This window comes from Lampetra fluviatilis, chromosome 49 (assembly GCF_964198595.1).
Source record: "Lampetra fluviatilis chromosome 49, kcLamFluv1.1, whole genome shotgun sequence".
Lineage (NCBI taxonomy): Eukaryota > Metazoa > Chordata > Hyperoartia > Petromyzontiformes > Petromyzontidae > Lampetra > Lampetra fluviatilis.
In genome coordinates, this window is record NC_136323.1 from 1,747,831 (window position 1) to 1,765,673 (window position 17,843).

Genomic DNA, 17,843 nt, shown 5'->3' on the forward strand with positions numbered 1-17,843 from the left:
CGTCATCCGCAGGAGTGTTGTGCGGATGTTTTCCGCAAAGAGTGAGTGCGTGACCTCATCTACGGGGGGGGGGGGGGGTAGTACGTGACGTCATCAGCGTTAAATGGGTGTGCGTGACGTCATCCGCACGGTTTTTTGTATTCTCAACGTCACTTGTCGAGAAACGCATCGCGCTGACGTCATTTCCCGTCCACCACCGCGCGCGACGTCGCTCGCTTTCGCAGGGCCTGGACACGACACAATGGAGTTTCCTCGCCGCGGTGAGTTGGACCCCCTGGCCCTCACACTCTGCACCTGCCGTTGTTTCGTTGCGTCTCTTCAACAGCTGTAGAGATGTTGGTGTTGCTGTTGGTACAACATGCACTGGGGTCATCGTCGTAGTTGGTGGTGGTGGTTGGGAAGGCCCCCCCCCCCCCGACCTTCACGCTGCTTGATGAGCTTCCTCTTAAACATTCTTTGCTTCTTTCGGTAAAGTCACTGAGGTATAAAATATATCACGACGTTTCGGGCGTTAGGCGAGACACAGTAGTAGCTGGCCATGTAACCCGAAGTGGACGTCTTGACTGGGACATCTGTGGCGGGGGGGGGGGTAGAGAGAGAGCGCTTGATAGCTCATCGGATTTCACCGGCAGTACAAATAAAGATTGTGAAACTGATGCGTCAAGCAAGCCCGAAGACGTAGAGACCCGTTAATACGGAGAGACTGATAGAGGTACACAGAGACTTGAGATGCATGGTTATGCGTTTTAGACCGGTCACAGTAAAGCGATTTTGGCCATGTAACCCAAACTATGGGCCCTATTATTAACACGTAGAGACTTATAGTGCTACAAAAAAGACACAGATAAGTTAATGGAGTAAAGATTGTGGACAAGTCAGAATGATGTTATAAATACATGCCTCTGCAGCTAAATCCATGTTGGAATGTGTTTAGAGAAGCCATGCATGTGGATACAATTATTCCTTGCTATTTGTCCTCCAGGTCAAAGGTGGCCCGGCCGAAATGACGAGAGATTTGGAGAAGATGTTCGAAACCCATCTGACCCAAGAATGTCGAGAGGTACAACTGCAATATCTGAAGTTGGACATGCAGTCTGGTGGAACGAATCCTGTTCGCAACACCGTCAAATCAATGCGGATGTGGGGAGTTAATAAGTTGAAGCTGATGCTGATACACTTTTTTTATTTTTTATTCTTCGGAATGCCACAATCTGTGCGGCCATAATTTTACTTTTAAATGTATTGTGATTTTATACATATTTCCATAACAAGTGTTTGGGAAAAAATAGGAAAAAATGTGTATTTTCTCAGCATGTGCTGTAGATTGATTTGGAGACTAATAAGGGATGCATATGCTAACTATACATGCATATCATTGTGCGTATTCCTTTAGAGGAGTGGTTCTCAGCGTGGTCCCTGGACCACCGCCGGTCCGTGACGCTCCTCCTGGTGATCCACCAAGTTGAGATTCTTGAGTTTGTTGAATTGATGTAGTTTGTAATATGTATTTAAAAAAAAATAATAATGTGCATATTCCACTGCAGGAGACATGGGGCCACAGAAGGGAGGTAAAACGTACACTAAGGCTGTGAAGCTGCTCGAAACGATGCTGGAAATGGTGCAGTCTGAGCGTTCAAACAACCCGCCTGGTATGACCCATTCCTCCCACGGATCATTACTCTCGAGGGGCTGAGCAGTGCTAATTGACCGTATTATGGGTTGGTATACATTACGTTGTTCACATTTTAAAGTATTATACTCGTTAAAAATATAGCCTTTGTGATACTTTGGATGTATAACAGTATGAGAATGGCGGTATGGTTCACGCATTGTTGTGAAATCCAATAATGTTTTTTTAAGACTGCCTCTGGTAGTTTGTTCCTCTACGTATGGCATTTCTGAAATACTGAAAGTTTAAAGACAACGATAACACTTCTAAAAGCCTCAACTACTTTTTCAAACCTTTCATTTCACACCAGTCGCATTTCACATGGGGGGTGTACGCTTCCAAACCTCACACTCGAAGACACCAGGGGCCTGAACATATGACTTGAGACACCATAGCAATTTCCTAAGCTCTATTAATGGTAAGACTTATAGCTCCGAATAAATATTTAAGCTAAGATATTGGGCATACTAAAGTTAGGGGAGATGTTTGTGGTAATCAGAATCTTTTTTTAAATAGGAAGAATCTGAGGCACTAAGTTATTTTTCACAGATGTCTAGTCACAGATGTCCAGTCACAGATGTCCAGTAATAAGGACCACTCGGCAATTCTAACCAATATTAACATAACATGATGACAGCATTAATTATTAATAACAGTAAAATCATACTGGTAGGAACCTCCTGGTTACACCAGCCCACGCGAGATTATTGTATCTGTCTGTCGTGCAGGGAGGGGCTGGGTGGGGAGGGAGGGGCTGGGTGGGGAGGGGAGGGTGGGGAGGGGCTGGGTGGGGAGGGGCTGGTCACCCCGTGGTGCCCTTATAAAACTCAACGTTTAACCTACTCACGCCGGCTTGTGCCTGCCCTCACAGTCAGGCATATTTGCGGAATACACCACGCCGCCGTTGACCCTGGCCATTGACCGAGCAACCCAACGTTCCTACCAGCTCTTTCCGCAGGAATGTCTTTAATAACATTATTGATCAAATCTAGCGTTAATAACAAACATACTCAGCCACAGACCGGTGAAGGAAATTGATTGATGATGTCAAACTGGCCATGTTGCATGGGGTTTGTCTCCCTGGAAGCTGATTGGCTGGTGTAGGGGGAGTGGTGATGTAATCCCAAGCGACAACTGCTATGTGAGCGAGAGCTGCGATCTCACTGGGAGATCCCATATTTATTTTCAATTATGATGCGTACCCCTCTTCAGGGATTCAGGATAATACTACAGTCAGATTTATGATACATATTGAGAACAAGCCCCGGTCTATTAGACCAAACAACATGACGCTGGCTATACCCATCTGTGAGACACAGCATCTTTAATGTTATCCTTTGCGCTTTAAGAACAGCTTCAATACCAAATGTACACGTTTATTTAATTGTTTACTCATACCTTAATTATTTTTGTTCCGTTACTCCCATTTCCTGGGTATTTTTTTTGCTGCCTGAGATTTTTGTCACTCTCGAGGAGACGCATCATTATGAGTATATCACGAATACATTATACGTCAAGTTTGTTGTATTTCACGGCACTTTTGTCAAATATATATTTTTTTCACGAGGTCATTCATCGGCTAATGCCGTCCCCTGTTTGCAGGTGGAGGTGGACGTGAAAGGTCACCTCACAGAGGGTAAGTGATGACCGATAATCAAGGCTAAGGTCAGAGGTTGCAGGCGAGATTAATGATGGCGTTGCAGGACCGTGAGGAATGCGGGTTGTCTTAAGAGACCTTCATCCAGCAATAGATAGAAACTGGTTGATAAAGATGAGAAACATGAAAAAAAATGCTCCGAGTGCATTGTCTTTGTACTGTTCGCCTTTTGGCGTTCTCTGGTCTGACACTGGTAAGGCTAGGCCCTAAATATAGAAGGATGTCTGGTGTAGGCCAATCAGTTTCAAAGACAATACATATATCAAATAATGTTTGCATGTTAACAAGTACGTGTGGTGAATGCAGAATTGATTCCTTGCAAAAGGTTTCTATTTGGTGTTTGAACATCTTAACACCTGTTTTATTGCCAGATAGGGTAAAACATATTCTTATTTTTTTATTCTTTAAATTGGCTAAAAGGTCCCATTTTTAAGATGATATATACATGATATATATAGCATATGTAAGTCCAGATACAAACTTTTATCGGCACCGATAAAAAAAAGTTAAAATGTTAAATGTTGGTATTTGTATCGTATTGGTACAGGTTGGTGAAGATGGATCCAAGGAGCAGATAAGTATTGCTACTGGTTCATAGCGCAGTGTGCTAACCACTGTGTCACCGCTCCATCCCGATTCAGCCAATTGAGGTATACGTAAGGGCTGTCTTCCAAGCTGAAGAAAATGTCCTTCCTACGCAATTTCAACAGAAGCTGAATATTGTCGTAAGTAAATACTTCAGAAGGAGGAACCAGCTGGTTATCCAGGAATCTGCATAAAACTACATTTGGGCAAAAAAAAAACACGGGGGAAAAAAACAAGAGGAAAGAAAAATGAAGCAAGTGTACGTAGGTGGGAAGACGCAACAATCCCATGCATAAATGACAGTGGTGCAAGAGTGACCGAGACTGATGCCAGCAAGTCTGATGGTGGTTGGTAGTTACCAGGGCTGGTGTCGGTGGTTGCAGGTGGTCACTGAGCCGGTAGGAGATGTAGCTATCTCCTACACTCGTGGAATGTCAACGATTGCCCTTGGTGCGAATTTGGTCACCAATTTCTAACCATGGACCACATAGGGCACTGCCCGCTTTGGACACTCGCTGGCAGCGATTCAGATATTCGCCAGGAGGCTACTTCTGAAGTCATCTACTGGCCGACTGCTCGCTCGCTAACCTCGACATGAGCATAGAAACCCCGTCGGTCAACTTATCGCCGTATCAACAAAGACTGGACTGGCTTTGGTAGTCACAGGGCTGGTTATTGTCGTCGTGAGTGGTCACGGGGTTGATGTTGGTGGTTACGGGTGGGCCGGGCTTTGTGTAAAGCCCATGCAATGGTGGCGGTGGTCCTTGCGGTTATATAGACTGGCGGCCCAGTTTGCAGAAGTCCCTGATGACAACAGTGAAGATTATTATGAAGTGATTATTCTTCTCTTGTGGCACCAACAACAATAACCGCCATGCTCCATTAAGTGGCGGTGACGTCACCACATCGCTTGTGCCAGGCTATGTGCATGTTAAGGCCTTATGAAGTGTTGAATGCCCGCTGGCAGGAGGTCACGGGACAGAGCCAGGTGCGATGGGTCGACTGACCGATTGCACCACATGTGCCCCTTACTGTGCCAGCTTTCTGTGTTTTAGCCACCCGGCGCTCCGCCCGTTGTTGTGACCGTCGCTCCCCTGCCTTCCATTGTTGCTGGATTGCAACTGCTTCCAACTGTCCAGTAGCCTCCTCCGCACAGGCCTCCTCGAGCCTCCTCCACACAGGCCGATCTTGATACCGCTGGTACCAGTCATTGGCAAGTCCACTCAGCTCCACATCCTCCTGTACCACATCACTCCATCTCTTCTGTAGCCCATGCCACGCCCATTTAGCCCCCTCTATCCAGCCGAACAAGAGCTGTTTCGGCATGTGGTGGCTGGGCATGCGGGTTACTTTGACCCAGCCAATGCAGCCTTGCCTGCCGGAGGAGCTCACTGATGGGACTTTGTCCAGATCTTTCAAGATTTTGTGAGCTCGCACAATCCAGCCTGATTAAACCCAGGATGAATCGTAGGCAGTCCAGCCTAAATTATCATAACTGGCGAAGATGTTGCATTCGTGTGGGCCACGTTTTGTAAGTATAGAGAAGGGAGGGCATGACCGTGGCCGAGAACATCCGAAGCTTCATGCGGAGCGACAGACCAGGTAGCTTCCACGCAGTGTTACGCAGCGTTGCAGCACCACCTCCGCTATCACAGCCACCAGGGTGGCCTTACCATCCAACGTCTCTCTTGCACCAGCGTCCGCCCTACGCACCTTTCCACCTGGTTCACGTGCCGCCACCTCTCCACCGGTCCACGCACCGCGGTGAAAGCAGCGCGGGCTGCGCTGCTCCGTTTGCTCCAGACAGCTGTTGAGCAGGGCTCCGGTTACGGTGCTGAAGGTCAAATACGGCAGGTGGATCATGGGGGGCGGAAGGGGGGCCTCCATGAGGAATTGGTTCCTCCTTGACATCCTGGTGTGGCATGTTAGTCCACGGTGGGTGCCGTTAATGACAAGCGGCCAACAGGAGAACTGAAGATGTTTGACGGAGGGTGGAAGACTTGCGTTGGCGTGAATCTTCGGTAGTTTTCTAGTCCCAGCCTCCCGACATTTGTGTGGAGGGGCGAATGTGTGATTTTAAAAAGTGTCAAGTACCGTTATTTTTTTGCCTTTCCAAAAAAATATTTTTGGTTATGAAATTCCGCTACTTTGTATATAAACTGTTAATTGTAATGGATCAAACAAGCTCGTTAATGTTTTTTTCACACATTTTCTATGATGCATGTGTCATGAGCATTAGATTCAAGTTGAATGGATTAATCAATAATTTTTGTCACATTATTGAATAATTCGTTTTCTTTGCCATCATTGAGCTCGGTCACAGGACTTGATGGGCATTTTGTATAAACATACTTTTATCATACAATATTAGAATTGGCTGCTATCATACAGCACTGCCAGTTTTAGCAGTTGTTTACCACTGAGGCCCTGTAATGGTTGTTTATTTTTTGACACTTTGAAATGTAAATTTTGATTTTCAGACACAACTCAAGTGAGTCGTTTGACTCCAGGCCAAGATTCAATGAACCCAACCCATTCATTCAGCAGGGCACGAGAATACGTAGCTCTGACCGTGACAACTTCAGAAAGCCTCAAGAGCATCCTCATATTCAAGGCAACAGTCATGATGACAAGTATAATGTTCCTGCCTGGACAGAATATCCAGACCACCAAGAAATTGGAAGACCAAGTAGAGCAAAAAATCTTGAATGGCCTTCCAATGCTCAGCGCCATGGGAGGGATAGCATTGCTGATGTGCAAGATTTTCAAAGATACGCCAACAAGCAAGGTTTAAAACATCGGGACACTGAACCACTTTTTGTGAATTCTGATCGCGATCCAAATTTTAAAGATTCGGAAAACAGTATGCCATTTGAAGGTCGAAGCAGACAAGGATATGTGGGATTCAACACAAATCCAAGTCCTCACGGTCCAGACTCGAGGCCAGGATTACCAGAGCCAGTTGATAAGAGAGGCTTTAGAGGTCCAGATGACAGGTCTCGTTTTGGAGGTCCACAGGGTATGTTAGGTTTTGAAGGGCCAAAAAGGTCAGGCAATCAAGGTCCAGCTAACAGATCAGGTTTTAGAGGTACAGATGACAGGTCACAATATAGAGGATCAGACAGCATGTCACGTGTTCATGGTCCTGAAATTAGATCCGGGTTTATAAGTCCTGCCTGCACATCAGGCTTTGGGGTTTTAGATGACAGATCAGGCTTTCAAGGACCAAATGAAACCTCTGGCTTTGACAGTAAGGATGTCAAGTCAAGCTTTCAAAGTCAAAATGACAATCCTGTTCTCAGAGGTCCAAGTGATATGACTGGATTTGCAGGGTCACAAAAAGGATTGCTGTTTCAAGGCCCTGACAATAGACACAGCCATGGAGGCTCAACTGGCAGACAAGACATCAAAGGTTTAAATGACAGACCAGGAATTCCAGGCCTTGGGTGCATACCAAGCTTTGGAGGTTCAGACAGTAGGGAAGGATTTGGTGGTTCAGACCTAAAGCAAGGGTTTGTAGATGTAGGTGATAGGTCAGGCCTTAGAGATTCCGATAACAGGCAGCGTTTTGAAGGTGCAAGCAGCCAGTTGGCCTTTGGAGCTCCAGATACTCAGTCTGACTTTAGAGTTTTGGATAACAAGCTGGGATTTGGAGGTCAAAATAATAGACCAGGCTATGGTACTGCAGACGCATCAGGTTTTGGAGGTCTGAAAAGCACTCAAGGCGCTGGAGGTCTGGACAGTAGGCCATACCCTGGAGGTTCAGATGACCGGCCAGGTTTCGGAGGTCACGATGACCGGCCAGGTTTCAGAGGTCACGATGACCGGCCAGGTTTCGGAGGTCACGATGACCGGCCAGGTTTCGGAGGTCACGATGACCGGCCAGGTTTCAGAGGTCACGATGACCAGCCAGGTTTCGGAGGTCACGATGACCGGCCAGGTTTCGGAGGTCACGATGACCGGCCAGGTTTCGGAGGTCACGATGACCGGCCAGGTTTCGGAGATCCAAATATCCCACCAGGTATTGAAGTTACAAATAACCGACCGGGTTTTGGAGGTCATAATGACCGACCGGGTTTTAGAGGTCTAAGTGACCGACCAGATTGTGAAGATACATCTGACAGGTCAGGATTTGGAGGTACAAATGACCAACCAGGTTTTAAAGCTCCAGATGACCCGCCAGGTCTTGAAGTTACAAATTACCGGCCAGGTATTGGAGGTCATGATTACCGGCCAGATTTTGGAGGGCCTAATGATCGACCAAGTTTTGGAGGTCATCATGACCGATCAGGTTTCGGAGGTGCAAATGACCGGCCAGGTTTTGGAGGTCATGATGCCCGGACAGGTTTTGAAGGGCCTAATGATCCACCAAGTTTTGGAGGTCATGATGACCGACCAGGTTTCGGAGGTCGAAATGATCGACCAGATTTTGAAGGTACAAATGACTGGTCAGGTTTTAAAGGTGCAAATGACCAGCCAATATTTGGAGACCCAAATGATCGGCCAGGCTTTAGAGGTCCAATTGATCGACCATATTTTGAAAGTACAAATGACCAACCAGGTTTTAGAGGTTCAAATGACCGACCAGGATTTGGAGAACCAAATTACCAGCCAGGTTTTGGAGATCCAAATGACGGGCATGGTTTTGGAGGTCCAACTGACCAGCAAGATTTTGGAGGTTCAACTGACCATCAAGACTTTGGAGGTCCCAATAACAGGTCTTGGGTTCGAAGACCAAATGTAGAGCCAGGATTTGGAAGTCGAAATGTTAAGCCTTTGCTTGAAGGCCTCCATGACTATTCTGGGTTTGGTGGTCCAGTTGTACAACCAGGTGTTGGAGGTTCCAATGAGCAGTTACGATTTGAAGATCCATACGTACAGCCGGGGTTCAGAGGCCCAAAGAACCGGCAACATTTTAAACCTCCAGGGTTTGGACAACGTGCCATCAGAGGCTCTGGTACAAGCGGTATGCAGCATTTTGGAGGTCGAGGAGATGGGCCAGGGTTTAGAGGTCCATACAATAAAAATGTTGGGTTTGTTAAAAATCAAAAGAAGCGCATTCGCTCACATAAACTTATCAGCAAAACATGGACTCAAGGGAAAAGAGTAGGTCCTCCTGTCGTTGAAAAAAAACACCCGGATTCTGTGAATACCAAGAGCAGCACCACTTTAGCACCTTCGGGGGATCCAAAATCCCATCAAAAGCCATCCACGCCAAGTGACACTGCAGTAAGTATGAAATTATTTTCGTTACGTCTCCTATTGTGCTCACGATGCTAATTTGAGCGAAAGGGTAAATGATCCGTAACTCTGTAGCTTGTACAAGATCACATATTCGGTTTATACCATGTGTGCGGCAGAGTGGCACGGTGGTAACAGTTGTGCCCTTGGGCAAAAGGTCCTGGAATCGATTCCTGTCCCATGTACTCTTTCTGTGTGAAGCGTGCATATTCTCCCCACTCCCCCTACTCTGCATGTATTTTCTCTGGCTTCACAGTGTCCTGCCATATCTAAATGTGCCTTAGCAGTGGCCAAAAAAATCCCAAGGCAAGACCTTGCTGAAAAAGTTATAATTACTCCGTTTTGCTTTGTTCCGTAGATTAGTAATGATTATATTTCCACATGACAATCTGATGCATTGCAGTGATTGTACCACTTTTAGCACATCGCCTACACACTGCCAATATACCGGATAATTTTTCCCTGGGTAATTTAGTTCTTGGGCAAGAACTGTCATAAAAAAAGTGCATTTGGTGTTTTTGCCACTTTGCAAAGCTGAATGTTTATTGTTGGGTCCTATTTGTGCCTTTGCAAATAAAATGTAGTAATATATATTTTTAGTTTTGATGAAAACAATAATTTACTGCCATTTGTCAAACTAGTGCTATATAAAGGCCTCCCCACATACCACGTCAGTCATGGGGCTTTTCTTTGGCCATACTTCAGCACGCTGGTCAGTGCAGGACAGTGAAGGAGCACCGAGGACCACTCGCCACTGATGTTAACCGTGGCCAACAATGGAACTCGGGGGGGGGGGGGGGGGGAGGAGCTGGGGTTCATAATGTATTGTGCTAAGCAATGCGCCACCACTCGGCGCCTGTATAAGGTATATAAAATATAACTGTTTAAGCGTCAAGGAATAAAGCTCCACTTAAAAGTTTGTTTCCAAATGAACAGTCCGGATAGGATACTGGAATGTGTGAATCCTGTTTTCAGAAAGGTAAGACGACTAGTATGATGTTATTTTAGGGATAAGTTTCAGACTTAAACATTTCACACTCGTAAAAATGTTTTACCATTTACCCGTGGCACACCAGAGGAAGGGAGTAGAATAAAGCAAATACGGTGGCTGGATGTTGACTACCTCGCCTTGTATAAAGGAGGTCGTGGGTTCGATCCCGACCCTGACGCCTGTTGCATATTTCTATAACTCATTAAAAAAAATTGCAGAAGTGTTCTATGTTTATGTACTTACAATTTATATTTAAAAAATTAGGGAGAATTTGAATGACAACATGCAGGGTAAATGTTGTTACAATGACGGTACGTTTGTTTTACATTATGTAACAATGCAAAAGACCCAACAGAAAAAGTACGAATTATTAATATTTTGTAAGCTTACATTCAACCTCATCGATTATTACTAGCATCTACTCATAGCGTTTGCAACCTTTGCAACTGGAAAGTTGTGAAAATACATCCTAGTTGTGGTGGGGGGAGGTTGACTCAGCCCATCATCCCTCCGAGACATATTAAATATTGCTTTGCGGAGAAATCAAGAATCATTGTCCTACGAATAGAATTAGACCCCACCATAGGAATGAGGAATTTCTACCAGTGGCTCTGCAGGGCTGTCATTTAAGAAAATTGCTGGTAGAGTTGGTAAAATTTAAATGTTTTTCGTCCTGCCATTTTTGAGAAGCAGAGGTAAATACAGAAACCAAGAAGGAATAAAAGTCATGCATAAATGCACGAATACTGTAACACTGATCTCATGAGTGAATGCGTGTACTGCCTGCTATGGCGTCAGAAACGTGGAGAAACAACGTAGAAAATTGGGAGTGCGCAAACATTTTTTAAGTGTTGAACAAAACGTGGGGGAGGTGTGTGCTTAGAAGCACATCGAGAGACAGGAAGAGGAACGGGTGGATACGTGCGTTGTTGATGATACCGTCAATATTGCATTGCGTGCGTTGTGGTTTCTCAACGTTTAAGGTTGGCGCCGAGGCAAAGAAAGCGACGATAAAACCTGTGCAGGACGCAAGTTCCCGCCCGCAAAAACTCCCCGACGCTGGGAAAGGTAACCCCACGCTTGCAAACATGTGGCCACGCATTCTTAATCTATCGTCGTACGGATGTGATGGCGATCACGTTGCCGTACGGGCGGCGGTGGCTACGCATGTGGCCTGTAATCTAGCAACTGGAGGTAGTGAGGGTTGGTGGGTTACTTTATAACACCAACTTTATTTTCACAGGTAATCCCCAGTGAGCTATGTAGCTTTCTTTCAGAAGCGACTTGTGCTATGAATTGTCTCGTGCAAATTTATAGCAGCCAAATACTCCAAATCACATCTTCTTAAATTTGTAGGAAAAAACCCGGAGGACCCGGAGAAAAATCCACAGATAGAACATGCAAACTCCAAATATACAGGCGCCAGGGTCGGAATCGAACTCACGACCTGTACACTAAGCGAAAAAGATCAAATCTCGCCACCACGGCGACCCAGATCTCGACACCAATAATCAAAGACTTTCTAAGTACAATGATGTACAGGGAGACACTTTGATATATTTAATTCAATGAAATAATTGAATAATGACGACATTAACAACGCCCCAGATTTTGCAGACAAGTCAACTTGAAGGTGAGGAGCCAAGCTCAGGGCTCCTCGAAAGCCTGACCCAAACAGAGAGAGAGGCCTTTAGATATTTCTTAAATGTGAAACGGGGTAGGGTTCGCATTGGTTAGCCGTGCGAGCTGTGCAGCATGAAGGCCTTATATATGTTAATGTTTGCAATGTAATATCTTAACAGGCATTGACAGATGAGTGTTGTGTCTCCGTGGGCTCGGTGCTGACACGTTTTGTATGTATTGCTTGCAGACGAGAAACCTAAAACCAAGCCCGCTCAATGTCGGTGAGTGCGAGTTCAGACTGTTCAAAATGAATGACTGGAAACGAGCGATTTTGTAAGACGATTCATTTGCTCTCGGCGACAGTTCATGAGCAAGCCTCGTAGGCTCACAATCCGGTACAGCGTTGGCCAAGCTACCAAGCAAGGGATCCATTCTCATGGTCTCAGCAGGCCCTGAAATCCAGCAGAAAGCTGCGACCAACGATTACCCGCATGGATTTAACTGCGTAATATGTAGATGTAAAGTTCTTGTGTAAACTCCTTGTGCCCATTTATTGGAACAAGTTATTATATTCGTGTGCTCGTGGTGGTGTTCTGATTTGTCCTGGGATCCACAACAAAATGTGGGTACTCGAATGGTCGTGTGCAAAAAAGAGTTGTCAAGTTACCCCCGGTGGCTGTGACGTGGGCTTGCAGTGGCGCGTTCACCGCTTATTCATGCAGCCTCGTAACATTTTGATATCGCAGCAAAAGGTACATTTCCAGGCATTTTATATGGGGTAATGGGAGCGGACGTCTGCATGCCACGACTGTGTCTTGACAGGTACAACTACGCCTGCTGTTTGTGCAAAGTCACTGCTCAAGTGCGAGCCGAGATGGACTCCCACATGGCGAGCAAAAAGCACAAGCAGCTGATGAAGCAACTCGTGGAACTTTGTCCCAACGGAGAAACCGTCTCCAGTTTCCTTCAAGTAATTTGCACTACATTTACTTTTCGATGTAAATCATTTTATTTAGCAATAGTCTTTGATTAATTATTGAATGGTGGCAAGATGTTGGGGTGCCCCGGTGGTGAGATGGTATCTTTTTCACCTGGTATACAGGCAGGCGTAGATTCGATCCCAACCCTGACGCCTTTATATTTGGAATTTGCATGTTCTCCCCGTGATTGCGTGGATTTTTCTCCGGGTCCTCCGGTTTCGTCCCCTCCACATTTAAAATCGACGTCATCCGTTTAGAGTGTTTGGCGGCTATAACATTTGCACACGACGATAAGCCACTTCGTTGAGCTATCATTTGTGGCCAGGTCGTTTCTGAAAAGAGCTACATAGCTTAGTGGGCCTTGCCTGGTAAAATAAAAAACGCCACGGAAGATGAGCACCAATGCCTTATTGCTCATCTGAGCACGATCTCCCTTGTACTTCTTTTGAGTGTCTTTTGAAGGCTGCCCATTCCTCCCTTCTGTCAGACGTACATGGACTGGAGGAATGCCAGAGTGGCGAAGCTCAGCGTCGTCGTCAACCGCCCCTTGGAAGGGCACCCGACTGCCACGTCAAGCGACCCGAACAAAAGTTGGTGACTCCCGTACGCACGTTGACATGTCGCCTGCTTAGTCTGCGTGTCGGGGGTTTATCCTGTGTGGTCGCGTTTACCGCCTCATATATTTACGGAGCCGCTTTCGCTCGACGCTCTACACAGTTAAACAATTTGAGTGATTTCGATGGCAAGGGGCGTGCAAGGGCCGAGGAATGAGTGACCGTAAGAACAGAGGTCTCGCAGGGCTACAGGGGAGGGACGGGAAGGAGTGGAGGGATGAGGGGAGGGAAGAGAATGGGCCATTGAGAAGAGTCGAGGCTTTAAGAGAGAAACGGAACGAGGGGGGACTGCTCAATGTACAGCCGTGCATGCCATGTTGAGTTTGCAGTTCTGTCCCATGTTGGGCACCGTGTGTTTGAATGTAGCGTTTCTGCTATTGTCACTCTACATTTTCATCCCGGAAAAAGGGTTGGAAGTCCGGTGTGCAAACCATTACACCAGTGCTGCAGTATCGCCTTTTATTCCTCAACATCAGCATTTCATTTGCGCGAATATTTAGGCCCAGGTGTTTTACGCGCTCATTTTGCCGCTAACTGTTGCCTGGCTCGTTGTTCATCCCCCACGCGTTTGTGCGTGCGCGTGCGTGCGTGCCCACCTGTGCGTGCGTGCGCGTGTCAAGAAGCAGAAGCAGCGCTGGACGCAGCGCTGGAGGCGACGCGCGTTGTGTGGTGCCACGCGTGCCGTGTGCACGTGCCCTACGTCTCCAAGTGTCTGAAGGAGCACATGTACTCGGAGTTGCACATCACTAACAGAAAGGTCAGTCTGCCCCCCCCCACGTTGGTGTTTAATACGAGCCGTCTAATACGAGCTGTTTGAGTACGCTTTGGTCACTGTTCTCAGCGGTCGAGCGAGTGGCTCGCAACTCGCATCCCGTGGGTTGCGAGTCCAAATCCTGGTTGGGGGGGCGGGGGATGGGAGTGAGTGAGGATGACCGAGCCCATCATCTGTTTGGGGTTGGTTAAACGGCTACCGCTTTGTGGAGAAGGCAACGGTGGTTGTCCTCGGGAGACATTTAACCCTGCCATAGGAATGTGGAATTTCACAACCACTGGCTCGATGCTTAAATAGGAGGCGAGCGCTACCTCAGCGTCTCTTTTTAGCGACATAGTTTGGTGATGCTACATCGGGGCAGTGGTGCAGAAGCACAATCGACAAAGACCCTTCAGCATTCGTCAAAATGCACCGCTTTCAAATAAAACAACAGAGGCGACGTTTCGGGCAGCGGCCCTTTTTAATTGCACGTAAACTGAGCAGAGGTAATTACTCGCTCCCGTTGCCACCGCTGCGTTCCACGGGAAACCCGCTGCTGGTGCTTGAGTTACCCGTTCAAACTTGTGCTGAAAAATCACCTCGTTTGTTTTAATGCGTGTCCCCTTCTTTTCAGGTGACCATGAAGGAGAGAACGACCAACGTGGTGGACATAGTGAAGAGCTTAATGCAGCTCCCAAAAAGCCTCGCTCTGTTGGAGTCCTTTAAAAAGGTTTGTAGTTCCACTCTCCGTGGTTTGTGCCGGTGTGTGTTTGGAGAAACAGTCAACGCCACCACCTTCAGCCTCCAGAACGTGTCATCGCACAGTCTGGTTCAATATTCGATCTCGTGAAAGTTGAGTGGATTAACACATTTTTTCTGCTGCCACGTAAGGCCCCACTGAGCTGCATAGTTATTTTTTCAGAAGCGCAACTGGCCACGAATGATGGCCCAACGAGAGAGGTGGCTTATCAAGTGGATATTTATAGCGGCCAAATACTCTAAACGCGTGATGTCGATTCTAAATGGAGGGAAAACTGGCGGACGCGGAGAGAGACACGCAACTCCAAATATACAGCAGGCGTCAGGGTCGAGAGAGAACCCACAACCTCATGTATACCAGGCGAGGTAGCCTTGTAATGATGGATATCCCACTACAAACTACGATGAGTTTTTACATGATTAATTTGGACATTGAAAACGGGTTAATATTAGCCATACATTAGCCATACAGTAGAACTTTGTTAATCACATCATTTAGGAGTAGCGTAACTTCTTATGAACGTTCCACGCGTTGAATAATCGCTGCCATTCGCATTACATTGACAGGTCTTGTTTTTTTTCCTCATCTCTTTGCTTTCAGGGTAAAGATCCGTTCACAAACGTAACCGCCTTCATCGAGGAGTGGGAATTCAATCCTGAAGACAACGTAAAAGAGAAATCCGTCGAAGCGAGTGCCAAGGTTGTGACGCGTGAACCGGGCTCCTCCGGGCAACATCAAATGCCCGTTGTGGAGCTTCTGAAGAAGCGTAGCCAGCCTGAAGCTGCTCACTCGTCTGCTTTTGAAAGCGCCAAGGGGAGCATCCCAGCTCCGGTGAACGCGGAAAAGCAGATTAAGCTGGCGGGTAACGAGATTGATTTGGCTAAGAAGAAAAGACCTCACATCCCTGCTCAACCTTCCAACGTTAAGAAGGAGAGACTCGACGACGGTCCTGATCAAACTTCTTACGTTAAGGAGAGAATCAATGTTCCTGCTAAACCTTCCAACGTTAAGGAAAGAATTGACGTTCCTGCTAAATCTTCCAACGTTAAGGAAAGAATTGACGTTCCTGCTAAACCTTCCAACGTCAAGAAGGAGAGACTCAACGACGCTCCCGCTAAAACTTCCTCCATTGCAGCAGCAGCAGCAGCTGCGAGTGTCACAACGGCGCAGAAGGAAATGGCGAATGCTCACCGGGCCGATGTTGACGACCGTGCGGATGGAGGCATGGGGGAAGGAGGAGGGGTCAAGGGAGATATCAAAGGGGACTTGGAAGAGGAGGGCATAGTTGTGCTCAACATGGATGAGGACTTCCAGCTGGATGATTTTGACGATGAGGATTATGAAGCCGGTGAAATTGTGCACATTATGGCCGGGGAATAGACCCGAATAGCAAACTCGGCAGCATCGGTGGCCTGGTTGCGACTAGGTTGCGTGTGAGACCTTGCCGATTTGCTAAACGTCTTGTTTGTCAAACATAAACAGGCATTGTTGTGATTGAACAGGCATGGACGTGACACAATATTAATTCTTTAAATGAGAAATCCTACAGGGGGCTAGCAGTTAAGTGCCGGCTCACACCTTCTAACGCAAAGCAAATGCGTTTTTTTACGTTGCCGTTAATACATTTATTTTTACGTCTTAAAAGTCATTGCGAGACACGTGTGATCAGCACGTACCCTCCATCTAAATCATTTTATCCTGCACCTGAGATTTCAACATCAATTAGTAACTCATGGATTTGCTCTTAAGCCCAAATTAATAATCTGAAAACATTTATTCATTGTTTTTCTTGGAAATGTGTATTACAAGTCACTTGCTTAAACCGAATAAATATTAGCTCCAGTTAATCAAAAATCCACGTTATCGCCTCTACAGTACAGTAGTTGCATATTTTTACAACAGTGGTGTTAATTGGCATGGCTCTGCTGTCTGCTTAGTGGGCTAATTCTTCTGCGCGGGAGCAGGAAAGTTTTATCACTGAGCACGCTCATTCGATTCTTTATTACAAATTTTAGTTTTGTTCATTAACAAACTCAATTTTCTTAACTTAAACATAATTAATACCTATATTCGTGGCTGTTGGCATAGAGAGCCGCGGAGAATTCATTCTACGCAGCCGTCCTCCCCGTCGTTCGTGCGGACAATCGAGTCTTCTGTATATTAGAAAAAAAGTTTTGCTCGCTGGTGCGCGGGCAGTGACGTCACTATGCGATGCCATCAGAGCGATGATCCGGTTTCATGCGTCACGCTGATGTCACGCAGCCCCCCCCCCACCATCCATCCCGGTCGTGTTTCCCACTCAAATGCGTGGGGCAGTGCTGGTGTGATGTAGAAAGTGTCGTCTGAAAAAAAAAATGTTCACCTCAAGTTGATTGATTACCTAGATCATGATTGGTGAGGGTTTTAGGTTGCATATGTCATGGGGTTGTGTGGCAGTAACGTGGGAGTTTTATTTTTTCCCCTTACTATCCGGACGCTGTTACAAAAAGTAAAAATGAAAATAATTTTTTTTACGGCTTAAACCGTCCATAGCATGAACACATTTGTGAAATGTATACGGTCATGCTATTCCCAAGACCGGATGATTTTATAATTTCCTAAACCTGCATGTGATACAAAATCCAGATTGTGTCGACCAGTTCCCGGAGAATCGGAATATGTATTTATACTTGAGGAATCTGATGAGCTATAAAGGTTTATTTAACATATGTCCAGTCGGGGCATGGGTTAAGAACGTTACAACAAACAATACAAAAATATGATAGGAGTGCAAAGTTCAAAGAAGGTCATCAAATCCCCCAAACACAAAAGAAATAAAAACGAAACCGTCCCCATCCTCCCATCTGGATTGCGCAGCAATTATCGCCCCCAAGTGTGAAACTACTACGGAGTATGAAGAGTGGCTCTATTTTTGTGATAAACTGTACTAAATAGTTATTTAGCCGATTTGTAAACATTGTTAATGCATGTTT

At 46.3% G+C, this 17,843-nt stretch overlaps 1 protein-coding gene across 4 annotated transcripts; it reads left to right on the forward strand.

Moving 5' to 3' along the window:
- Positions 1 to 160: 160 nt before the first annotated feature.
- Positions 161 to 17,681, forward strand: LOC144948426 (uncharacterized). Of its 4 annotated transcripts, none has more exons than XM_078877877.1 (12): positions 167 to 260; positions 983 to 1,060; positions 1,545 to 1,649; positions 3,272 to 3,305; positions 6,392 to 9,140; positions 11,127 to 11,211; positions 12,014 to 12,047; positions 12,589 to 12,736; positions 13,234 to 13,336; positions 13,981 to 14,117; positions 14,746 to 14,841; positions 15,472 to 17,681. In XM_078877877.1, exons 1-12 carry the CDS (start codon positions 242 to 244, stop codon positions 16,249 to 16,251), a joined length of 4,368 nt encoding a protein of 1,455 aa, XP_078734003.1. In that variant the 5' UTR covers positions 167 to 241; the 3' UTR covers positions 16,252 to 17,681. The 4 variants fall into 4 exon arrangements, with proteins under 4 accessions (XP_078734007.1, XP_078734003.1, XP_078734004.1 ...); XM_078877878.1 differs by having other exon boundaries at positions 13,984 to 14,117; XM_078877881.1 differs by lacking the exon at positions 6,392 to 9,140 and having other exon boundaries at positions 161 to 260.
- Positions 17,682 to 17,843: the final 162 nt, after the last annotated feature.